The sequence below is a fragment of the Benincasa hispida genome, unplaced genomic scaffold (assembly GCF_009727055.1).
Source record: "Benincasa hispida cultivar B227 unplaced genomic scaffold, ASM972705v1 Contig712, whole genome shotgun sequence".
Classification (NCBI taxonomy): domain Eukaryota; kingdom Viridiplantae; phylum Streptophyta; class Magnoliopsida; order Cucurbitales; family Cucurbitaceae; genus Benincasa; species Benincasa hispida.
Window position 1 is genome coordinate 150,279 of NW_024065056.1, and position 26,152 is coordinate 176,430.

The 26,152-nt window shown below is 30.4% G+C and overlaps 1 protein-coding gene and 1 long non-coding RNA gene across 2 annotated transcripts; one reads left to right on the top strand and one right to left on the bottom strand.

The window, feature by feature from the left end:
* The first annotated feature begins 11,333 nt into the window (after positions 1–11,333).
* On the top strand, positions 11,334–13,886 carry LOC120069966. Its single transcript, XR_005479729.1, has 3 exons — positions 11,334–11,471; positions 12,245–12,344; positions 13,762–13,886. It is a non-coding gene; the product is annotated as an uncharacterized LOC120069966 (long non-coding RNA).
* A 5,823-nt stretch (positions 13,887–19,709) lies between these two features.
* Positions 19,710–23,024, bottom strand: LOC120069967 (cyclin-dependent kinase inhibitor 3-like). Its single transcript, XM_039021812.1, has 3 exons — positions 22,536–23,024; positions 20,520–20,699; positions 19,710–20,326 (listed from the first exon to the last, which is right to left on the bottom strand). Exons 1-3 carry the CDS (start codon positions 22,898–22,900, stop codon positions 20,257–20,259), a joined length of 615 nt encoding a protein of 204 aa, XP_038877740.1. The 5' UTR covers positions 22,901–23,024; the 3' UTR covers positions 19,710–20,256.
* Positions 23,025–26,152: the final 3,128 nt, after the last annotated feature.

Here is a 26,152-nt window from a genome sequence, read left to right on the forward strand (position 1 = left end):
ACTCCAGCAAACGAAAACAGTGGAAGAGAAGGTGATTGTATGGGAAGTCCTTCTAAAGAAAAGCCCATAGATCAGATGGTTAGCTGCAGTAAGAAACCTAGATAAGAGAAAAGCCATGATGCATCTCTCGATCTTCCTATTGTCTTGAGAAAAGGGACTAGATCATGTACGAAGTTCCCTATGCATAGTTACATGACATATAGTAACTTATCTCCCGAGTTCAAGTTTCTCACTACCAGCATAGATACGGTATTGGTTCCAAGTAGAATACATGTTGCCATGGAAGCTTCTGAGTAGATGGCTGCAGTTATGGAAGAAATGAGAGCTCTAGAGAAAATGAGACATGGAAACAGGTTGTTCTTCCTGAGGGGCACAAGACGGTTGGATGTAAATGGGTTTTTACTATTAAGTACAAATCCGATGGCTCGATTGATAGATACAAGACGAGACTGGTAGTCAAAGGCTTTACTCAAACCTTTGGTATTGATTATTCTGAGACATTCTCCCCTGTAGCCAAACTCAATACGATTTGGGTGCTATTATCTGTTGCTGCTAATAAAGATTGGCCTTTGTATCAATTGGATATGAAGAATGTGTTTCTTAATGAGAACTCGAAGAAGAAGTCTATATGAGCCCTCCACCTGGCTTCGAAAACCAGTTTAAGTACCGGGTTTGTAGATTAAAGAAGTTATTGTATGGGTTGAAACAGTCTCCAAGAGTCTGGTTTGACAGATTCACCACGTTTGTTAAAGCACGGGGATATGATCAGGGGCACTCAGACCACACGTTGTTTACAAAGAAGTCTGGTTCAGGAAAGATCTCAATACTTATTGTTTTTGTAGATGACATTGTATTGATCGGTGATGATACTGGTGAAATTATGAGACTTAAAACAAATATGGCTGAAGAATTTGAAATTAAAGATCGGAAAATTGCGATACTTGTTGGGATGGAGGTGGCTCGGTCAAAGAAAGGTATCTCAGTCTCATAACGGAAGTATACTCTGGATCTCCTCAAAGAAACAAGAATGACTGGGTGTAAACCAGCAGACACCCCTACGGAGTATAATACCAAACTGAGCAATATTAACAATGGAGCTCATGTCAGTAAAGAGAGATATCAGCGATTAGTTGGAAAGTTGATATATTTATCTCACACGAGACATGATATATCATATGCAGTGAGTGTTGTCAGTCAGTTCATGCAAGCTCTCTACGAGGAACATATGACAGTCGTCGAATGCATTCTACGATATCTGAAAGACACTCCTGGTAAGGGCCTGCTGTTTAGGAAGTCAAGTAAACGTGGCATAGAAGCTTATACTGATTCGGACTAGGCTGGGTCTGCTGTTGATAGAAATTCTATGTCTGGATATTGCACTTTTGTCTGGGGCAATCTGGTCACTTGGAGAAGTAAAAAACAGGGAGTGGTTGTCAGAAGTAGTGTAGAAGCCGAGTACCGGGCCATGAATTTGGGAATATGTGAAGAAATCTGGTTGAAGAAAGTATTAACAGATCTTCGACAAGATAGTAAGCTTCAGATTAAATTGTTCTATGACAATAAAGCAACAATAAGTATTGCAAACAATCCAGTTCAGCACGATAGGACCAAACACATCGAAATTGACAGACATTTCATCAAAGAAAGACTGGACAATGGAAGCATATGCATTCCCTACATCCCATCTAATCAGCAGATTGCAGATATTCTTACAAAGAGGTTGTTAAGATAGAGTTTTGATTATTGTATCAGCAAGTTGGGTCTTATTGATATTTACGCCCCAACTTGAGAGGGAGTGTCGAAAAAGGTTGGTTTGTCCTAGGGGCTTATTTGTAATTTTCTTATGGACCTAAGGCTTCCTGTCTATCTATTTATTTGAGTAAGTCTTCCTATATTTCTGTATCACTTGAATAATAAAAAAATAAGTCTAGATCATGGTTTTTTCTCCCTAGCCTAGAGTTTTCCACGTAAATTATTTGTGTGTTTCTATTCTCCTTCTTCTATTTTACATATATACACTATATTTTATATAAAATATAATACATAACCTTTAGTTTTATTTTCTCTCAACAATATGCATAATATTTAATATAAATCATATCTATACTAAATTCAACTATATGAATCTAATCCATATAATTAATATTTGAATCATATTCAAAATTTAATTCCTTTTAACTAATTATGGTATTTAATATAAATCATATTTATATTAAACTTAATAATAGGAATCTCATTCATATAATTAGTATTTGAATTATATTCAAATTCCTTTAAAAATACTTTATACTATAATGTATCAAATACATTATATTGATTATATCATATATATAATTAATTTAATTAATTATATCATATGTAATTAATTCCCTTAATTAATTTGAACAATTCAAATTAATCCAAAATTAATTTTCAATTAAAACCCTGTTGAGTTACAGAGGGACCTTATGGACCCATAGATTGAAGCTCCAATAGTACTTGGATAATTAATTGAACTCTTTAATTAAATTACCCAACTTTCATTAACTGTCGGTCATTCCACAGTTGCACTCTCGACAGCTGTACTCTTCACACTATAAATATATTTCTGTGCCCATTGGATATAGTCAATTAACAGTGCGATGACCCTTCACAAATTGCTCGTAAGTACATTTGGGCCAAAATTACCATTTTGTCCCTATAATTACACCTAACTCCTTAAGTACCACTGATTCCTCTAATGAACAATAAGTCATAGTTCAACTATGACCAAGTCCCTCTCGGGCCAGGAAAGGGTGTGGCCACATTGTTCAAACCCCAAAATCAGTCCTTAAAGGAGCAGTTTATCTACTTACCCCGACATCAGGGAAGAACTTAATTTCATCTTGTGTAGCTGTATTCTCAACTCCCCAATAAGACAAATCCCCAAAATGGTAGGCTTATTGAGTTGACAATCTGACCACCTTCATCCATACAAATCAAAGGATTGTTTTCATGAGGAGGAGTTCACAACTCACTGAGAATTCAAGTCATGTCACCTATGGTCATCATGGTGAAATGTAAGTCTCTATTATTAACAGTGTTATATAATAAGACTAACCGTTTCATGGTCCGGTCGTATACAAACTCTTTGTATAGGATACCCCCGCTCACATGTTTCCACATGAATGATCAGATCATATCATTTATAACACTTTACAACACTTGTAACATCTACAAAGCGGGTCATATCCGTAGTATCACCAGGATAAGGTACTCAGTCTTATCCATCTATTACAAATCGTTTAGGTTTTTATTTAAACAAGATACATCCTATTTTGCAATGCAAAGACAACAGAAAAGTTATCTTAGAAATGATAACTCTTTAACTCACTTGGTAGTCTACTACAAAAGGTGTGATCAATTTTAACTTCCACAATGGGTCTCCAATATTATGAAAAGTTGCTCATCCTATCAGTATCAATGAGAAAATATTAACAAACACATTGAGTACTTGAGAGCATAATAATGCAAATTCATAAAGTTGGAAAAGTATGGATAGACTGATAAAAGTTTCTTCCTCAACCATGCGTTTTATATGCACAGTATCACTAATCTTCCCAATGGAATAGATAAGCTTGTTAAATTAAAAAACGGTAATCACTAGCCACAAGAGCTTCTACACACAATTGAGACTTAAAATCTATGCAATTCAGCTTCGTTTGCACCACTCCTTCTTTATGAATCTTTGGTTGCAATATTGTAGTAAAACATTCGAAAAGAAAAGGAGAGGGGGAAAGAAATGATGGATAGCACAAATACTAAAAGATAAACTAAAAAGATAAATAGGAAGAGTATGTGTAATTGTAATGAAACATCAACTTTTGTTAACAAATTTTTAACCAAATAATTACCTGATCCAAAATTTTTTAACAACTACAACTAAAATTTTAGAAGTTTAAAAACCAAGTCAAGAATTTCTTACTATAAATCATTTTGCAAATCTAGTCTATTGTAAAAATTCAATCAACCCCTACCTGAATGTCAATTAACTACCTCTAAACTAAAACATTTTAAAGCACATTTAAAAATTTATATACTTTCAAATATATAATTTCCTCAACTAATACTAGTAATTTACTTCTTGGATTTGGTGAATAAAATTAATATATGATAGTTGATAACTTGTAGAAATACAAGTTATTTATACCATCTTATTTAGAATATGCGGCAAAAAGAAGGAAAAAGTTGCGTCGAACATATAGAAATTGGCTTAGAAATGCAAAAGTTGTAAAGTGTCGGAAGCACACCCACTAACCCCATTGCGACAGCAAAAAGGGATGTCCAAGTCTTTGTTTTGCAGGAAACAGGTCACCGCATGCAACGATCGCTCGAGGACAAAAAGAGCAACGCATTCGCACTGAATGCGACGGTCGATCGTGAATGAAAAGGTCAACACATTTGCATTGCATGTGGCGATCGATCGTAGATGAAAAAGAGCGATGCATTCACGAGGATTTCTGAAATTGTACAGCTTTTCTGTTGTACGATCTGACAAATTGAATGTGGAGCAAAGCGGACGTTTCCACCAAGTCGTGGCAGAAAAAGTAACTTTTCAGAGCAGGACCACTGACGAAGGAGGTGCCAAGGTCTATAAATAGCTTCCTCAAATTCAATGTGAAGAAAGCTAGTCTGAAGAGACATTTTATCGAAAATCTGGAGAAAGACGAGACAAGTCTGAAAGGAAAGTCTCGGGAGCCAGAAATTCATCCACAGGCCCGAAGGGAAGTTCTGTGCAAAGATCAATTCTACCTGGGAAACTAGCCTGAGAAGGAAGTTTTCAACCACACTCCTCCTACACGCCGGCAAGCAAATCGTCTCCGATCGAGATCCGTGTCAAGATATTGACACGCTTTCCTTATTTGTTCTCACTTTCTATTCATCAACGGTTGTTCATTTCTAATCTTCCATTCATTGATTTGTAACAAACGCTTATCTTTAGCTTTTAATATCATTGTCAATTCATCTTCATCTCTCTGTTTTCCACCATACATCCATCTTCCATTTCTTCCACTATGTGTAACTAATCCCCTAGGGTAAGGGGGAAGGATTAAGCGAGTAAGTTAATCCTTGATGAAGAAATCGGCTAAGTTTAGCTAACGCATGCTCAACGGCATCTTCATCTGTCAGAGTAGAAATGAAGATGTTAATCCACCTCTCAAAAGAAGGTTGGAAGAATGCGTTAACTAAAGCAATAAATATTTCCAGAGATGGAAACAACCTTGCGTTCGCAACGTTCATCCCGATTCACCATAGAGATATAGGAATGCGACCGATAACTGAGAGGTGTAAGCCAAGGAAAAGTGGAACCTTAGTTGCGTCCTCAACAGGATTGACGAACTTGCGATGTCCTTTCCCCCAACCCATTCTCTTTCTGACACATTTCACAAGACTTGTCATCGCATTCCATCAGATACTTGCACATCTTCACAGATAGTCATTTATTTGTTTATTTATTTACTTGTCACCGCATTTTACTTTTCCAATACAATTCATTATTATTTTGTTTTCGGTCACATATATCACATTAGTATTGCATTGATCATCGCAATCCCCGTGTTCGATCTCAGATCACTCTGAGAAACTTGTGTTGGAATTATACTTGGTTCCAGCGCAAGAAAACTTGTGGCATGCGCGTATTACATGAACGCATACTACGAACACATATCAGCAGCATCGCATACACTATTTTAGAACGTAGTATCGCATTTATTATCAGGAATCGTGATTCATCATGCATACACATCATCCACACGTCATCACCATCATCCATTTATCCAATCTTTGCGGAGGCATTACACTGCATTACGTTACGTTCCGTCCACCGCAATTTCATTCCCAATTTCAACCAACAATAGTGTACATGAGAGAAAAGAAACAATTTTTAAAGTATAGAGCTCATCTCGAAGTTAATTAGGTTCCAAGTAAAATTCAGAATAATGGGCAATGTCCTCATAAACCTTACTAATTCTACTAATCAATTTAACTCCACACTGGAAATCCCTCAATCTCCATAAGCTTAAATTCCCATCTTCCATTATCCACCAATTTTCGCCCTGCCACCTATTAAACCCACAAATTTCATTAACCAAATTCACAATCTCAGAGTGCAAAGAAGTCAAAGTAAAACTCAAATGAAATCATACTTTCTTCCACAGCTTTTATGCCTCGCCCAAGCCATGGGGGTCTCTAAAGAAGAAACAAAGTCAAGTCCTGGGAGCTGAGAGCCTAAGACAGAGCATAGACTCAGATGTTGAAGATCAAAATCGTGTCCACTGTATCAGATAACCTTTTTCTTGTAGTGCTGTAAACAAATGCTTGGACAAAAATGCTATAAACAAAAGTTATGGCAAGTCACTTTTCTTGTAGTGCCAGTTTCAACTTTTTCTTCTTTACCAAGCTTCTCCTCCGATTTTGAGCAAACATTTTTTTTGTTGTGATTACAACTCTCTGTCCGACGAGTACACGTTTGAAAGAAGGCGTTGTGTTAATCTTGAAGAGCAACTGACGAGAACGATTCTACGACATAACAACTAACTTTTGGATCTATCGACGTCTGACAGTACATCCGTAGTTATGAAATAAGCTTCAATGGCTTTGCTGCAAAACTTACAAACACTGAAACAAAGCAACTCGCCGCCATGGAAGGAGAGGTCTATGTTTTTTTTATATTGGAGAATTTTTTATGTTGTCATGGGACGGTTGGTAATAAATTTGTTTCTCCCTTTCAAATACAAGTCAATTCATAATTTACTTTTTATTTTTATTCAATTACTGGTTCGTTTTATAGTAGGGAAAATCCCAAACATCTCGAAGTTAATTTATTTTAAATCTTTATAAGGTTTCGTCTATTTTGATCATATTCACCAAATATTTTAAAATGATTATTTTAGAAAAAAACAATATCTTTTATTCTTAAGTTTTGGGTTTAGTTTTCATTTTATCAATAAATTTCAAAATATTACACTTTTAATCCTTAAGTTAGTTTGATTTTAATTTATTCTCTAGGTTTCATAATGTTACAATTTTACTATTGAGTTTTGAGTTTAGTCTTTAGATTTTAGTGATTACACTTTTAAACTCGATTTTTTTTTAATAAAATGTTAAATTTCATCCTTTAGCATTAATGTCTATTTATTAATTTAAAGTAATTACGAAGTGCAAATTTAGATTTAATTTTAATAGTGATGAAAAATAGTGAAACTTAATTAATTAGAATCCCTTTAAATTAATTAATAGACATCAACAATAAAGATAGAAAATGAGTATCTATTAAAAAAAATAATATTAAATCTTGAAATTTAGGGTTCAAATTGAAACAAAATTCAATTTTCAATGGTAAAATTGTAATATTTTGAAACATATGAATTCAATTGAAATTAAACTTAAATTTAAGGACTAATGTTATGACTTTAGTACCAAATAAAATTAGACCCAAAATATAGGATCAACTTATGTAGTTAACCATATCATAAGGGAATTTGAGGTGTATGGATAAACATGGATGTCCAAATTGAAAATTGGTAAAAATAATAATAATAAATAAATGAATAAATAAACTAGGGAGATTTTTGAAAATAGAAAAATAAGGAAAACTTTTTATACAAAATAGCAAAATTTTAATATTATTTGATAGAGACTGTTAAAATCGATCAGTGTCTATTAATGATAGAAATTGACACTGATAGAAGTTTATCATTGATAGACTTCTAGACTTCTAGAAGTCTATCAACAAAAAAAAAAAAAAATTCTATTACTATAATTAGTTTGATATTTTGTCTAGCATAAATATTTTCCATAAAAGTATAGATATTTATTCCAAATGACATGTTATTTGGATTCCCTCCCACTTTTCATTTTCATATTGGATTATAAAATTATCTTTCTATTAAAAAAAAAAAAAAATCCTTGAAATCGACTTGACTCCAAAATTGTCTTGTTCCTCTTTTAAAGATTAAATATTTACTTTTATGTTATTGTTAACAAAAATCCGCAGTAGCACACTGGCAATTTCTTTGAGTGAAATCCAGGTTCAAATCCTGGCTGCGGAATTTTTTTTTTCTTCTTATTTCATTATAAAGTGTAAATACTTTTTTATATTTAAAAAAACCCTGTGATTTTTTCGGATTCTTGTTATTTTAAAGACATTACTTATTTTACTATATAAATGTTATTGAACATAATTTAAAACGTATATAAATGTTATTCAACGCGGCAAAAATAAAATAAAATAAATCCTCAAAAAAAAACAACAAAAAATTAGAATTTCACCTCTAAACCTATAACCCATACATTTTCAATTTCATCGAGTTGGCATTAGACTTAATTAAGTATTGCATTTTCTAATTTTTGCTATTTCATCGATTAATTTTAACCAAAAAAATTAATGTAAACGTTTTCATAAACTCACTCATTTCAATAGTATCGAGTTTTTACACGAATTTGAATTTTATTAGTGTACAAATTAGACATTAAATGACTATGTCATAACTCAAAAATATTCGACATCAATTTATCTTTAATGTTGTTTATCTTTGAATTCTTTTCAACTATGTACCATAGATTGATATGTTTTATAATTCATTAAAGGTTAAATTATAAATTTACTTCCTACGATTAGAAGTAGTGGCAGATTTAGTATAAGCCAGGAACTCGAGCTCCACCTCAACTTTATACTCTTTATATAATATATATAAAAAAAAAAATTAAAAAAAAACTTAAAAAGTAACAACTATAGCCAGTACAATGGTAAATGTGTCCGTTAACTACTGTTAGACCCAAATTTGAATCTCATTCCATAGGTTTATTTTTCAAAATTTTCTTCCTTTAACCGACCTTCGATTTAAAAAAATAATAATAACAATAATTACACTAATTCCCACGAGTACAACCCGAGAAATTAAAGAGGAAATCATATAGGATGTGACTATTTAACTTCATTTTTAAATTACTTTTAGATTTTTTTTCTCTTTTTTTATAAAGCTTTAACTTCAATAATCCTTTAATTTTAAAATTTCTTCTTCAACTTCTTTTGGAGTAAAATGTAATTTTGGTCCTTGTTTAAAGTTGAGGTATATTTGGTCTATAAGGTTTCAAAACATACACTTTAGTCGTTCAAGTTTGAAAAATGATTATAAATGGTCCATGACTTAGCTTTAAACTAATATAATGTTAATTGGATTGTTAAGTATTGATGTGGATGGGATGATGAGAATATTTCATTTAACTATGTGGCAAATTCTATTTAATTGATTGGTAAATAAATTAAAATTTTAATTTTTAAAAAAATTAAATAACAAAGTGAAAATTAAAATTGTTCAAACTACATTAGAATATTGGCTAAAACAACCCTATATTATAATCTTTTCCAACGATTTCTACTATTTTTCTTCTGCGATTTCTCCTGACTAAATACCAATCGTTTGTCTACCGTTGACGTCACTCGTCAGACATCATCGACTATGCCATTGATAACTCTCGAAAAGAGGGAGGTCGAGGCATCGAAATAATTGTATATGCATGCCTGACAAGTCTTTGAGTACTTAAGGTAAGATTTTGTGGTTGATTTGATGATATGATGATTGTGTTGCATGTATTGTGATGATGAATTTCTATGATAGGCTTTAGATAATTGCTACTTACATTGTTTAGGATTCATGAAAATGTATACATGATTTTGGACAAAATTTAAAATTTTTTCTTGATTCCCTTTCATTTTTAGCACATGGCCCTTATTTTGGATCTTGAATGCTTAGGATTGAGTTATTTAGTCCATATGCTTGTTGTCACCCCAAAAGGCCTAGGTGATAATCATTAAGGTATCTGAAACTCAACCTAGTAATGCATGCTGCCAAACTCTTGTTGTAGAGTAAAAGCCGCTTAAATAAAGGAAGTTGTAAAAGGGCAAGCATGTTGTAGAGTAAAAGAAAATTTGTATGACATTTTTTAAGGGGGTTACTCCTCTTTCTGACAGGTATGTGTAACCTGGGGCGACAATGACAGTCGTAGTTTCCCTCTGAGCTAAAATACCCTTGAGGAATGAGTAAGCTTCGGTGCCTTCTAAGGAGACGTTGCTCGTAGTTGGATATCTTTCACGTAACTCGTGTGGGCAAGCCAAAACGAAGGTGACGTGTCTAGACAAGGTTTCCCCTTTTGTGTAAACTAAAAGAAAGAAAAAAGGTTTGGTTCCTTTAAATGTGTCATTACCACTTTGAGTCTAAGAAGCTTAATGTTTGATTCTTCGAGCCAAAGTAGAAGGAAAATGAGTTGGGGGTTGAATAAAACCTTCCCAGACTATAAATGTTAGGATTTATACCATAAAGCCTTGTAGTTAATTAGTTATTTGATATAATAATTCATTATTTTATATATGAAATAGTTAGTTATTCATTACATGAAAAATCCAAAGTTATTTCATGACTTGAATAGCACGTGGTGGACATACAGCTAGATCATGTTTCAAGTAATAACCTAAAGGGTCTATAGTATATGGATTAAGGTTGGATGTCTTATCCTGATAACACTATGGATATGACCCAATTTGTAATTGTTACAAATATTGTAAGTGTTACAAACAATTTAATCTAAATCATTCATGTCAAAGACATACAAGTGGAGGTATCTTATACAATGAGTTTCTGTAAGACCGAACAGCGAAATACATAATCTCTCATTGTAACACCATCAATTGAAGAGATTAATATTTCATAGGATAATCATGTAATTTAATCTCAATCCTGAGTGAGTTATGGACTCATGTCTATGAGGCAGTCCTTTGATCTGTATGGATGGGAGTGGCGCGAGACGCCGACTTAATAAGTCTACCATTTTAGGAATTTAATATTTCATAGGATAATCATGCGAAGAGTGCGACTTTGTGTCTTTAGTAGAGTGGCACATAGTTAATGACTATTGGTTAATTTAATTAAAGAGTTTAATTGATTAACCTCAGATCATTGGAGTTTATGATCTGTAGGTTCATTAGGTCCCTTTGCTGGCTCACAACGAGTAAATAAAGACCAATAATTATGAAATAATTTGAATTTTTCAAATTTATTAAGGGAATAATATTAATTGTATATGATACAATTAATACAATGTATATAGATATATTATAATATAAAGTTAATTTTAAATAAGATTCAAAATTAAACTATATGTAATAAAAGGAGACTTACTGCATTTGAATAAGATTCAAATAATAATTAATATGAATTAGATTGATGGTTGTGTGAGGGCTTCGATCTTTCGCCCTTGGCGTGTTCCAAGAGAAGGGTTGGGTTGTTTGCTTGTAATGGTCTTATGTAAGTATTTGTTGTTAGTTTTTTATCTCATATGGTGGAATGAGTTTGACCTTCCTTAGTTATTTGAGCCTACAAACGAGAGTAGCTAGCTGATTCCTTCAATTGGCTCTTCCATTTTCATTCTCTTCTTCATTTTCTTCACATCCCAAGGTATGTTCATCTCTCAATCTTCTTTTTTTAGATCTCCTATTCTATCATTTTTGTTGTTAGCACTCCTCTGAGCTTTGATCTGATTATTCTCTTCCTTTTTATCAATTCCTGCTTTGGCTTTCATTGATGATGAGATTTTTTAGGTATATTGTTCTGAGTTTTGTGATTTGTATATTTAATGTTGTTTCTTTCACGACCATCACGATGGCAGTGGAAAGTTGAATCCTGTTGCGAAGAAAAACATAATGGCATAATTAGTAGAAGGTCTTGAAATGAAACAAGGAGAATACAAATTTGTAAAAACCTAGTGTCTTCTTTAATATTGATTTGCATTTTCTTCTGAAAAGGGAGGGTATTACTGGTCTCTGGTTTTTACATATACTGTATTACTAATTTGGTAGTTTCTACTTTTTTTTTATATATATAAATAGGGTATTATTGATGCATATTATTCATTTTAGGTGTTCAAATCCCAAACAGTATTAGGTGGACTATTTTATCACTCTTTTAAATGACGCAATAACCGCTACTAATCCCAAAATTTACCATGGTATCTCAAATTTCCTCATTCTAGAGTGTTAAAGCATTGATATAATTAAATTTAGCTAACCTATTCATTTGAGTTTTGGGGTGATTAATGATTTGATATCCCTTTTAAGAACAATACATTGATGATAAATATATATTGGCTATGATTTGGATATTGATTCCCAAAACAAATTTTCTACATCTAATGATTGATGAGGGATTTAAAAGAAAAATTTATGTAACAGATGATATCACTGACATGAAGAATGTGGGAGTTGTGGTCATAAGAATTGATGAATGAGGGGAATACGATTTTGATGGTTGAACCCAAGTCTTCCATTGGCAGTAAGTGTTTTTTTTCTTTTTTTACTCTCTTTGATTTTATTTTTAATTTCATTTAGTGTATGAATCTGGCTTGGGTTGTTCTCAACTCTTTCCTATAAATAAAAATTACTAATTTATTATTAACACACAATGACTTTGTTCATGTTTTGTTTTGTTTAGTTATTTATTTAAATTTGATGACTTAGTTGACACTTTTAAGTGTAGATACATGTTAGTTAAGTTGAGTAGTTTTGCTTGTTCAAAGTATGATTCGGATTATGATTAACATTTAATTTAGAATTTATGGTGTGAATATAGCTTAATTTAGAATTTATGTGGTGTGATTAAAGTATTCTTTTGAGACTTTTTACTTAATTAAATTATTGTTTTGAGTTGATTGTGTGATTAAAGCTTAATTTGAGATAGATTTTCACTGTTTTTTCTTCTTTTTCTATTGTGCACTTAGTAGCTTAGGGTTTTCTCTTCTTCTTTGGAGTTGGTTAGGCATTTAGAGGTAAGTACAGAATTAACATTATGTACTTATCTAGGTGTATATGTTTTGTTATATGGTTATCAAGAAAATTTGTTTCTTCTTCTTTTTTTTTTTTATTATTTTTTTATTATCTATCATGTTCATGTGATGAAAGTAGCTTTTGGGAGTTGAAGTTAATTATGACTTATTTCTCTACATTGTGTGGTTTGAGAGGAAAGATTTTGAGTATTTTGGACATTCACATTTTTTTTAAATTGGTTCCATTCTAATGCTTCAAAGAGAAGTCATTTTTATGTTGAATGTATTATTGAAGTTTTAGTTCAAATTTATGTGAGGTTAACTTTCTATGACTGCATTGATGGAGCCAATGAGCTTGGTGATTTCTTAGTTCTTAATTGGACTTTTGATCATCATAACTATTGTCCTTAATAGGATTTCTAATGCATAATTTGATTTGAGAATTTTGGGTTACTTAGCATGAAATTAGAGGATTTGGGAAGCTAATTTTGAGTAATTTGTAAATGATATATTTGTTTTAGTTTCAGTATAACAGCAATAATTTTACTCCAATATTTTCCCTCTCCATTGTATGTGCAACACTATAGTGATTTTTATGGCTTTATCAAATTAGTTTCTAATAGTTTTACTTAAGTGATTCCAAGTTATTTTGATGGTCACAAGTTCACCCATATTAAAATTTATTTAATCTTGCAGGGATAGATCACTTTGATGGCTATGCATTTCCTTTATTATTCAATTTACATGGATTGAATTAGGTGGTGTTGTGTCTATTATCTTATGACATATTAAAACATATATTTTCAATGTAGCATGGTTTTAAAATATCTCAACAAAATTTTAATCTGTACATAGATCTATTTATTATTTTAGTTCTTTATTTAAATAATTTTACTTAACTTTTTATTACTTAATGACCTTTTGTAGATTGACGAAGGATTATCGATGCATTCAATGTCTAGACCACAAACACAACTAAGTTGGAGTTAATTGGAGTTTTGATATCAATATTTTGTAATTTGTAACGTTTATATATGATAAGCATTGCTATATCTGCTTTTTATTGATAATACGAATCTTGTATGAACATTTATTTATCTATCATATTTTGATTATGTGGATTATAAATAATTTTTTATTTGACTTTTAATGTGTAGCACGGTATAAAACACAATAATAGCAATATGAATATGTTAGAGAAGTTATAAAAGATGCAATAATAGCATTCATTAAACCTATGAAAAGTTTATAAAAGCTATGAAAAGAAATTTTGTTGACATTTGAAGGATTATTATAGCTTTCATTAAATAAATAATTATAGCTATAAATAAATGCTATAATAGACAAATAATAATATAATATTTTAGCTATAAAAGTATTTTATAGTTTTTTTCATAATGCCATCTTACATTTTACAAAGATCAAATGTCTTAGTTCACAAAATGCTATAAAAAGTCAAGCATTTAATAGTATGTAGCTAAAAGTTATAAAAAGGTTGAACTTTTTATAGCCTCTTAAAAACGCTATAAAAAGTCTCATACTTTTAATAGCATGAGTTGTCACGACTTTGTGTAAAACACTATAACAAACTTATTATAGTTGTTTTTCAAAGTTATTGTAGGTCTTTCTTTCCTGTAGTAGGTTTTTAGTTTATTAAAGTTGAACTTGTTCATGTGAATTGAAGATTTCATTTAATTGACATAATTTAGATGAATTATTAGTATATAGCACAATTGATCTCAACCATAGTCTATAGTGATAGATCACGACTATTTTTCTTGTGGTTTATTAGTATAGACTACAGTTATAGTTAGTTTTATCAATAATTACCATAGTTAACATAAGTCAAGGTCTATACTATAAACCACAACTAACGGAGCCATAATCTATGACCATATAGACCATGGCAAACGTTAGATGTGGTGTATAATATAGTCCATGACTAATGTTAACCATGATATATACGATAGACTATACTAAAACACACCATGGTTGCAAACCCGTAGTCTAATCCAATAAAACTACAGTTATATGACCGTAATCTATATCAAATTTTATAGTGGTGATTATTTAATAAGACTTATTTTTTAAAACCCTTATAACTCAAACAATTAGGTTGGGTTTAAAAAAATGTTTCAACCCAACTTAACCCACAAACACCTCTAGACAACATAAATTTTGCTTAAACTTTGCCATGAATTGAAAACCATCAGTGAGTGTTTGTTTTAAGGGTTGGGATTGGATGGGTTAGACATCCTAATTCCAACCGTTGTTTGGGATAAAGATTTAGGAAGTCTTGACTTCCTACACCCTTTTTCAATCTGTTTGAATAGTGGGGTTATCTTTCTTTTTCTTTTTCTTTTTTTTTTTTTTCTGTTCTAACTTAATCTAGGAAGTTTGCCGACCGACTTCCGGACACTGCCTCCACTGACCACTGTTGGCCAACTCCGACTGCCACTTCCGGCGAATAATTTTTTTCTAAATCATTCCAAAGAGGCCATTAGTTTAATTACAATAATATTTTTTTAAAATACACTTTCTCTTCTAATTATTTTTCTTTTGGTGTTTTTTAATTATTATTATTATTATTATTAGATTATCTTTTTTTAATTCTCTCTCTTCTCTTCTTTGTTTAAAATTAATGTTTTTTTTTCATTTTAGGAGATTACATTTATTTTCTATTTTTCCTAGTTGAAAATTGATCATCTACCTATTGAGATCTTAAGTATGTTGAATATATTGATAATTGTAAAATTAGATGTATTTATTTAGGCTATATATGTATAGAAAACTTCAATTTAATTTAACTTTTTTTTTTATTTTTTTCCACTAGTCAATTTAACTAGCTCATAGATTTAAAATTATTTTTTAAACATAAAGAATTAAAAAGTTAGTAACAACTTAGCGCCAAATAAAAATTAAAATCCAAACTTTAGGACTTTTTTTATTCCTCAAATGTAATTTGATAAAAAAAAAATTATAATTTTCAATAATTGAATTTAAGATTAAATTACTTGTTTATTTCAATTTGAAGTTAGCATGTTACAGTAAAAAAATCTATCATTTTCAAATTATTTAAAGTGACAAAAGTTACGAAGTCTTATATCTCAAAACTTAGTAAATCAAAATACCAAATTATTTAAAAAATAAAATAATTAAAATTATAATAGTCATATCTCTATTTCAAAATTTTATATATATATATATAATATACTTCTAAATTTTTTAGTTTATTTTAAACTTAACTATAATTAAAATAATTAAGATGACAAGTTTGAACTAATCCAAAATCTAATAACTGATTAAATACAAGAAAATATTTCACTGACTCAAGATTTATAAATCTGTACTTCATTTTCAGATTTATAAAATTTGTATTCCAAACATAGTATTCTTAAATCTAGGCTACCTAAATCTTCCAGCCTAACCCTTAGGCTTAGCATTCCTAGGCTTAAGATTCCAAACCTACAAACTGAACGCTCCTACAAAGGCTTCAAACGAATTTTCATGCTCATCCACTCATCATACAAGATTGTCATCCAACTTTTGTAAATAATCTATTTTTCCAATTAGTTAGATTTCTCAGAATTTAGAACTAAAAGTGTGTACATTTTAAAATCTAAGACCAAAAGCAAATTTAGGTCAGTTTTACTAAATCATAATGAAAATTTATGTAGTCGTAATAGAATTTCATTGATGGATAAATTGTAATAATCTATTTTTCCAATTAGTTAGATTTCTCACGTCTACTGTTACATTTATCATTATCATCACTTCTGAGAATCAAACATTAACAATAACAGCAAAGGTAACAATAAAAATACCAAAACTTATAATTTTTTCTCTAGAATAGTAATAATAATAGTAACCGTAACAGTAACAGTAACAATATGACGTAATTTCTAGACGCAATTGGATTGAGCACGCTCACCTCATCAATCAGTTAACGTTTTTTGTTCATAGATTTGAAAGTGGGTCCCATGTGTTAGTACGGATACAAAACACAAGTAAACAACACAAAATGTAATCAAATTGGGTCACTTTTCATATTACCATTGATTTTTTAGCTTTTTACTTGGATAAACATGGTCTTAATTACAAGAAATTTAAGGACAAAAAGGTAATTTTCTCAAATTTTCAATTATTTATTTATTTATTTTTAAAAAAGAGAGATTCAAACTTTAAAGTAATGAATGCAGAATCCAATTATTTGGTCTACCATTGTACTGTCTATTCAGTGCTCATTCATATCTTCATGATTGTCAATTTACCAATTTCACACTTTTATTACTCAGCCTTTCACACTCTTGCCATTTGTCTCTTTTATGTGATTGATTTCATTTTTGTTTTTCATTTACTTTACTTTACTTTCTTTATTTATATATATTTTCCACTTCATTTTTGTTTTTCAATTTACCAATATCCTCACTCTTTTAACTAAATTTTATTTTCGACTTTGGCGACTCGTTCTTTCAATTTTAACTCTAAATTTCAGAGGTCGGTTTCGATTGACTTGAAAAAAAAATTCTTTTTAAATTTTTTTTATTTAAACTCTTTTGATAAAAACGGTTTAAAATGCATTTTTGAGTAATTATTAAATATTCCAATTTTTTTCAAAACAATTTATTTTTAAAATTAAACATTCGAAAATGTATTCCAAACACTCTTAATCTTATAAATTATTTTTTAAAATAGGTGATATTATTATACAACAACAAGGGGATCTCACAACCTGGAATCAAGCATCAAAGCAACAAAGCATAAGTAAAGATAGGACTCGACCGAAACAAAGCCAAAATAAACGCAAACAATATCATCCACCTAGGAGAAAAACGGAGAAAATGAAACAAAATCCTACAAACTAGGGTCAACAGCAAAATAAAGAACGGAAAGTACAAAAAGAGGAAAAACATCCCAAACTTTAAAGGTGTGTTATAAAATTATATGTTTAACTTAGTAAAGTAGTTAATATTTTTAACTAATTAAAGGTATGAACCCTAACTTTTAACCTTGGTAAATTAAAGTTTTAACTTGAATAAGAGCAATTAATGCCCTTAAATAATTAAAAGTGTCAAGATTTAAGTGAGTTACTCCAAGTAAGTTTAAAAGAAGATTAGTTAAATGCTCCCTCTAAAAGCATGGGTAAGTTTTTTTTTTTTTTTTTTTTCTGATTTTAGAATTCCTAAAACCATTATTGATGATATAAAATTTTATACTTTTTAATTAGTCAAAAAGCACTCTTTATCTCCCTCTAATTTTTAACCTAACACTGCCCATTTTAAAAGGAAAATATAATTTCACTTATTCATAATCATAACTTTAATAAATCCTCTTTCTATTTGTGTTTTTGATTTTCATCCATTAGAAAAAATTTGAAGTTTAACGATCTATTAGAAACAAAAATAAAATGTCAAAGACATGAAATTTTGTGTAAAAAAGATCTATAAATTTTTAAAAAGAATGAAAACTCAAAATATGAGGTTCTAAGATTTATTGAACATTTTTTTAAAAATTCAGGTACCAAATAAAACATAATACTAAAGTTTTAACCAAAAATAAATTAAAGGATGAGTATACAATGTTAGTCATTATTTGATCCACCACACATATATTAAAAAAAAAAAAAAAAAAGAGTCTTGTGTATCCCTCATTAGTATCTCCATAAATTAGTCCAGTTTTGAAATTAGTATCCACCTTGTTTATTATTGATTTTTATATATAAAAAAATATTATTCATTATCGTTTTTATTCCAAATTTTGAAAACATATCACATATTAAATTTCCTTCCATGAAAATTATTGTTATTCTTTGACCAATTTCGAAAAAAAAAAAAAAAAAAAAAAAAAAAAAAAAAAAAAAAAAAAAGACTTAAGAGACTAATTTTAAGATTTATTAAAAGTATAGAAATTAAAATTGAATAAGTCTCAACAAAAATAATATTTTTATCTTGAATTAATTATTCAGTTGTATAGTTGGTTATTTGTGTATTGCCATGTGACAATATATAGGCTAGTATACACGTTTCATTAATACAAGCGACCTTAACCCTAATCTTCAACTTGATTCTTTCACAGATTCTTCGTCTTCTACAACTTGCTCTACAAATTCTTCCATTCTTGAACATTATGTCACGACTGGCTTTACTTTAAGAACAAATTAGTTTTGTTGATGGATTTCTTCCATGACCTACTAGTGAGTTGTTGAAATCTTGGATTATCTATAATATTCTTAAAAGTTTTCTAGGAGAGAATAATAACAAGATTTGATCATAGGAAAAAGAAAGCTAATAACAAACTAATGTTTTTGCTCATTGAACTATATTATAAAACCGTACTATAGGGTGGTAAATGATTATAATGACATAGTAACAAAAACATATGTACTGACAATTTTTATTCGCTTAGTTTAAACCAAGGTTTAAAATGTTGATATAGACAGAAATATAAAAATCTTAACTTTATCAAAATTTCAATGGAAATATTGATTTTGATAGATATTTCTAAAAAAATTATAAAAATAAAAAATAATCAAAAAATAATTTTAGATCAATAAAACTTAAAAAAAATATTTTTAAATAAGTTAAGATGTCTATTATTTTATATTATATTAACTTTAGTGACATTTTGTTACTCATTTTTTATGTTTCATGAATTTTTCTACAATACAATGAAAATACCAACTCGCCTCTTATATGTCTATCAAATTCATGGAAACGTAGAAATATTGAACTGTCGATGGAACGACAATTTAATACTATGATTTAAATTAATAACAAAATTGTTGTTAAATAAGGCTAAATGATTATCAACCGAATCTATAAAAACAGAATCCAGAAAATTGAGAGAATCTAGAAGAGAATAAAGAAACTATGATGAGAGTGAAATGAGAAGAAAATCTGTAAGAAAGATAGCATTACAACTGAAAAATAAATGTTGATGAAAGAAAGATATAGATATAGCCTTGAAAGGGTACATACAATGAATATGCATTGCAACTCCAGACTAGCATCCTATGTAATCAACCAACATCTAAGAACAAAACAAAACAAAAAGAGAGAAAATTCCTCTTTTCCCAAGCAGGCAAATGAGGAAAGTTAAAAAGACAGAGCTCATAATGGACTTTAATGGGACCCCAGATAGCAAGTGAGCAGTGCCCTTTAGAAGTACCCCCCCACCCCACCCCTTTGCATAATATTCACTCATTCTTAATTTGGACAAAGGACACTGCCATTTTTTTCAAACTTATGTCTACAATTCTCCAGCCTCTCAGCATACACAATAGATAGTTTTGTATCATCATACCTTTAGTTTCTCTCTCTCTCTCCCTTCACTTGAATCCAACTGGGGCTGTCCCAATTTTTGAATCTTTCGTCCTCTTCCCTCCACTTTCTTGCCAATGGCAACCTGCATTCCTCGAGAACCTCAAAGAACCAGTTCAACCCATTCGTATTGTCCATTGAGAGGCTTGTCGTTTACAATATCATAATTGTACCTGCACAATTATCCAGTAGATTTGTATGAAAGTTTTTCACAACTATCAAACACTTCCTCTCTGCTCGCAGCTATCACGTTCTCGACACTTACACTAAAGAGGGAAGAACAATTCATTTTTAGATTATGTTAAATCACCGCTAGACTCAAAAACTTTAATGGATAAAGAGGAAGTATTGGAGCAAAATAAATACTTGTTCATAAATGATATCTGTTGCTGGTGCTCTGCAGAGGCAAAGAACTCTTCCATCTCATGTGCTGTTGGGATGGTTCTTTGCAGATTGTTTTGAATAATACCATTAGTTGCAGTGTCACTACTGTACTGTGTAGGGGAACAGGGGTTTCTGCTGCCTGCTGTGCTTTCATTTGTGTGCCTGTACAGGCCAAAGAAGTTGAATATGATTTTAAATCAACAGAAATTGAAAGCCTATGTTTTAGCCATTTTGTCTTTAGTTTTTATTTTTGAATAATCACCTTGTATGTTTATAATTAATCTGTCTCGTGTTTACTTTTTGAAAACAGGGTTAAAATTCTAGCCACATTTTTTAAAATGAAAAAGAAAACTTTAAAGCCCGGTTTGGCAACTAGTTGGTTCTTGGTATTTTGTTTTTAAAAATTAAGCCTATAAACATCACTTCCATCTATTGTTTTCTGTGTTTTTGTTTATAGGAGTGTTTTGAAAATAAAATTCAAATTTTAAAAACTAAAAAATGTAGTTTTTAAAAACTTGTTTTTGTTTTTGGAATTTGGGTAAGACTTCATATCTTTACATAGAAAATGTGAAACCCATGATCAAAAACTTGTGTGAAAAGCTAAACCAGTAGTTCTACAAGCTAAAATTAATTATTTTTTTTTTAAAAAAACGATATTAAGATTTATCACACAAGGGAGCCTGTATAAGTATTCCTCATTTATGCTAGATCTCAGTATACAGAGTAAATAACAAATGCATAAAGTTTGAACAATGAATCTAATAGGACAAAAACAGTGTCAACTGGCAGCAGCAGAATATCAAAAGAAAAATATGTAATAACTGCTTGTTAACTTGAGAAAGCATCATCAACAAAGAGGAGGCATCCCATGATACACCAGGACATGTCTAGGCCCCATGAAAATGATATGTCATTGCGAATGTAAATGGTTTCATTGACTTTATGGATGTTCTGAAAACTAAATAATTGTTTCTAATAACACAATATCATAAAGTTTCTAATTTGAATGTCCTTTCAACTAACATCATGAAAAAGAAAGGCAAAAAAGAAAAAAGAAAAAAAAATCCTTTTCTGATTTCTCCATCTCAATTCGCATATAAGTTCAGCATATTCTACAATGTCTCTATTGGTTTAGTCGTATGATGTTAATTTTAGGTATGAACTCTAATAAAGTTGCTTTATGTTTTTTCAGAAATTGGTTTGAATATGTGCTTATTTATTAATGTATTTTTGCTTCGCCGAATACGTAATCATAATTTTCTTCTTTAAGATGACTCCATCAATATTTTCTCATTAAGTATTTTTATTTTTAATACAAAAAATGTGGAGATGGGAAGATTTGAAACTTGGATCTCAAGGAAGGAGTAGACATTTTAATAGTTAAGCTATGGTTATTTTGCTCACTCATATAAAGTCAGATGTGTAGCTGATAGTTTCTTTAAACTAAAAATAAATAAAATCGTTGTCTAAAGCTATAGAGAGCTTTACCAGTAATTTTGAAGCTTCCAAATGCAAAACAACAATAAACTAACTTTATTGCAAAATTTTAGACAGAACAAAACTTCAATAACATATGGCAGAAAAACAAATCCACTTGCTAACTCTACAACTCAAACATATGAACTTATTGATCTAAACAAGAACAGGAATAGTTTCCCCTGTTTGGGTGCATGTATGACTAAATTGTGTGAGGAAAAAAAATCATATCATCTCTATTCCCCAAACCATTACATTTTCATGGGGCCAGAATGTCAAAAGAAACCTAAATTTAGATTGAAGAAAGTTCAAAAGTTTAGGGCACACTTCATAAATTTTGGACACTACTGTAACTAACATACATATATACATTTGTTGTGTTAAGTATTTGCCAAATTTTCAATTTTCAAATATCGGAGGCAGTAAACCAAACATTAATCAAAGAAATTCCCCAATCCACCATAAACTAATTTTAGATTTAAAATCAGGAGTGACGAATGAAGCAGCAGAACAGAAATGTACCTTCTGGAGAGTTCGAATTCCAAATCTTCAGTCTGAGCTTCAAAAGCAAAACTCTGGCTCTCAGCGTCCAAATTGGAGGTAGCTTTCGTAGCGGAACTGGAATTCCGAGCAGATTTCTTAGGTTTTGAGGCGTGTTTGGTAGAAGCCCCAATAGACCTCTCGGTTTTATCGAGGCGGCGAGTTCGGAGCTGTAGATAGGAGAAAGAGAGGTCAGGAGTAGCGTCTGGAAGAGACGATTTCTGGAGATTCTGCAAGGCGAGGGATTTGGAAGCGGCTCTGGTCCGGACAGTGGTGGTGGGATGTGAAAAAACCTCCATGAGTGCGACGTCGCCGGTGACCTTGGATTTGTTCATGTACTTCCCCATTGACTCTGTTGAAGGAATCTGAGGTTTGAGGATTCAGAAATGAGAGAGAGCGAAGAAGAGGAATGGGAAATTTTGTAAAGAGGAAAAAGAAGAGGGAAATCAAAAGAAGAGGAAGAGGAAGAAGTGGGCGGGGGAGGGAAAAACGGACAATTTAATAAATTATCATATACACTTTTTTTTTTTTTTTTTTTACTCTTTTAAAAAATGAATCAAAATATTTACGGACAAAGTAAAAAAATATCCTACGATACATTGCAAATAATTTATTGTAGATACTTTGTTATTATTTGTAAATATTTTCAGCAATTTTGTCATTTAAAATAATATCATTATTTTTTTTAGATTATATATTTTTGTGTTTGTTTTTAGGTTAAATTACTATTTAGTCCTTCAACTTTCGTATTTGTGCTAATAGGTCTCTAAATTTTTAATATTTTGTTTAATAAGTTATTAAACTTTAAAACAATTTTAAAAAAATGTTGTATTTTAGGTTTAGCTTCTATTTAGTTCTTAGATTTTAAAATGTTGCACTTTTGGTTCTTAGTTTTGAGTTTGTGCCAAAAATTTTCTTTAATTTTAAAAAGTAATGATAGGTCTCTAAATTTTTAATATTTTATTTAACAAGTTCTTAAACTTTAAAAAAAAAAGGGAAAAAAAAAAAAGGAAGAAATACATTTTTATCCCAAGGTTTTGGATTTAGTTTCATTTGATATTATATTTTTGGTCGAATTTGATTTCAATTTAGTCTCTAGATTTCAAAATATTACAATTTTTATCATAAGATTTGAGTTTTTTTCCAATTTGATCCCTAAATCTCAAGATTTATATTTTTAACATCGAATTTTCACTAAATATTTCATTTCAGTCTTTGGTATGTTAAATTTTATTAATTAAAATAATTATGAAGTAAAATTTTAATTTTTAATTTTAATAGTGATGAAAAATAGTGAAGCTTAATTAATTATACTTCTTTTAAATTAATTAATGTACATTAGCATAAAGACAAACAAATAGTATTTAGTGAAAAATCGAGGTTAAAAAGGTAAACCTTGAAACTTACGAACCAAATTGAAACAAAACTCAAATTTCAAGTTTAAATTTGTAACCTTTTGAAACCTAATGGACTAAATTGAAACCAAACTCAAATTTTAGGAACTATAGTATAACATTTTGAAACTTGTCCCCTTAAGATTAATTCCCAGCTACCGAACCCTATGGGAGATTCGGGTCATGTCCCCTTGGCTTCCTCTCGAGTGCCCTCCTCCCTCTTTCTACCTGGTCCCTATCGATGGTTGATTGTTGGAAATTGAACTTGGATGCAACTTGGTCGTCGGTGAGAGGTAGAGGTGGGTTTGGTTGGATTGTTCGTGATCATGAGGACAAGTGATCTTTAGATCCTTAGAGGTTGTAAATATTGGGAAACCTCATACTACCTTAAGAATAAGTAAAAAAAAAAAATAGAGAAATTAAAAGAAAGTAATAAAACTGAGAACACAAGAATTAACGTGGAAAAATTCCACTATGTGAAAAAATTATTACAAACACATAAAAATCTCTCTCCGACCCCAAATACAAAAGTAGTCTCTCAAAGCATTATACCACTCACACAAATGAGCTAGTATCAAACATAAAATTCTTCAAATTGGGATGATTAGAAACCAAAACATAGATTTCTTTTATAGTACTTGGACCCGATCATTTCTTTGAATCTTTCAGATGTGGACAACAACTCTTCTAATATTTTTTCAAAAAAATCTAATAGTACGTTTGCCCAGAGGAGTGGAGATGTCTATTTGCTAGAAGCTAAAGTGCTTTTGGAGAGGTTGTGTGTGATTGAGGAGGAGTGATTTGGTAACAACCCTCCCATTAAAGTAGAATTAAATAGTGAGGTGTATGGAGCTCCAACTCGACATGAGTTGATTGAGCTATAATAACTTACTCACCGTTTGGGGTGTGTTTAAGAAAATTGGGAATAATGGTTATTTGTAACCTCTATTTTGTTATAATAATACTTTTTACAACACAGTGGTTAGAGTAATCAACTCTCCCTCCCTCCAATATTTCCAAGGGCTCCACCCATTGGCGACCAACTTCAGCAATCACTCGGATAGTTAACTCCAGCAAAGACCATTTCTAATGCCCAATTTCAGCGATGACCACCTCTAGCAACTTGCTCTGACGACTACCTCCAATCTCCAACTTTGACGATCACTCTGAAGATCCGTTCATAGTGTTTAATAGTCTTATTTTATAGTAATTTGACATTAATAGAAACGTTTGAGTGTATAGAATAACAAATAAACTTGTGTATAGAAAACACTTTTGAAAAAATGTAACTAACCACATGAGTGTTTTTATTTTATAAATTTATGTAAAAACTACTTAAATGAAAATTATTTTTGAAAAATAATATTTTTCTAGTCAATTCGAACAGTCTTATATATAACTTCATGGATATCATCAAAGTTTAAAGCAAGAAAACTATGTATATATGTTAAAAAGAAGAAGAAGAAGAAGAAGAAGTCAATCATAAAATTGTACTAGAGAATAAGATAAAAATTTCCCAAAGAAGATAAAAATTGTACTAGAGAATAAGATAAAAATTTTCCAAAGAATCTCTTATAATGATTTAACATTTCAATTCAATTCATATAATATAATAACCTATTTTAGTATTGCGAGCTCTCCATAGAAAAGTATGTTACACATCAACCATTCTTCTTAAATTTCTTTTAAATGATAGTTATTTTTTTTGAGAAATCGTGGCAGCCTATGCTCCTAATTATATATTTCTGTACAATATTATCGGTTGTTTTTGTTTAGTTCTAACTTTAGACTTTTCTTATTTAATCAATTATATGAATTTATAGCCTAACCCCACATAATTTATGTATGTTGAACAATATTGATACATCTCAAAATGACCAAATGGACAATAAAATAATAACTTAAAATCTAATACATTTTTAATTTTAAAATTGATGGAACCAAATTTTTTTTAATATATAATACCAAAAAGGTCCAAAACAACCCAAAATCCCAAACTCACACTTAAGAACTTCATGCTAAACAAACCTACAAACCAAAACAAAAACTGGTCTAAACTCGAATTAAATAATTTGTATCTCAAATACAAACTTTTTGAAATCAAATTAAAATAATTTGTACCCCGAACCTTACTATCCAAACTCAAATTAAAATAGTCTACACCCAAACACAAACTATTTAACTCCAAAGACTATAATAACTTAC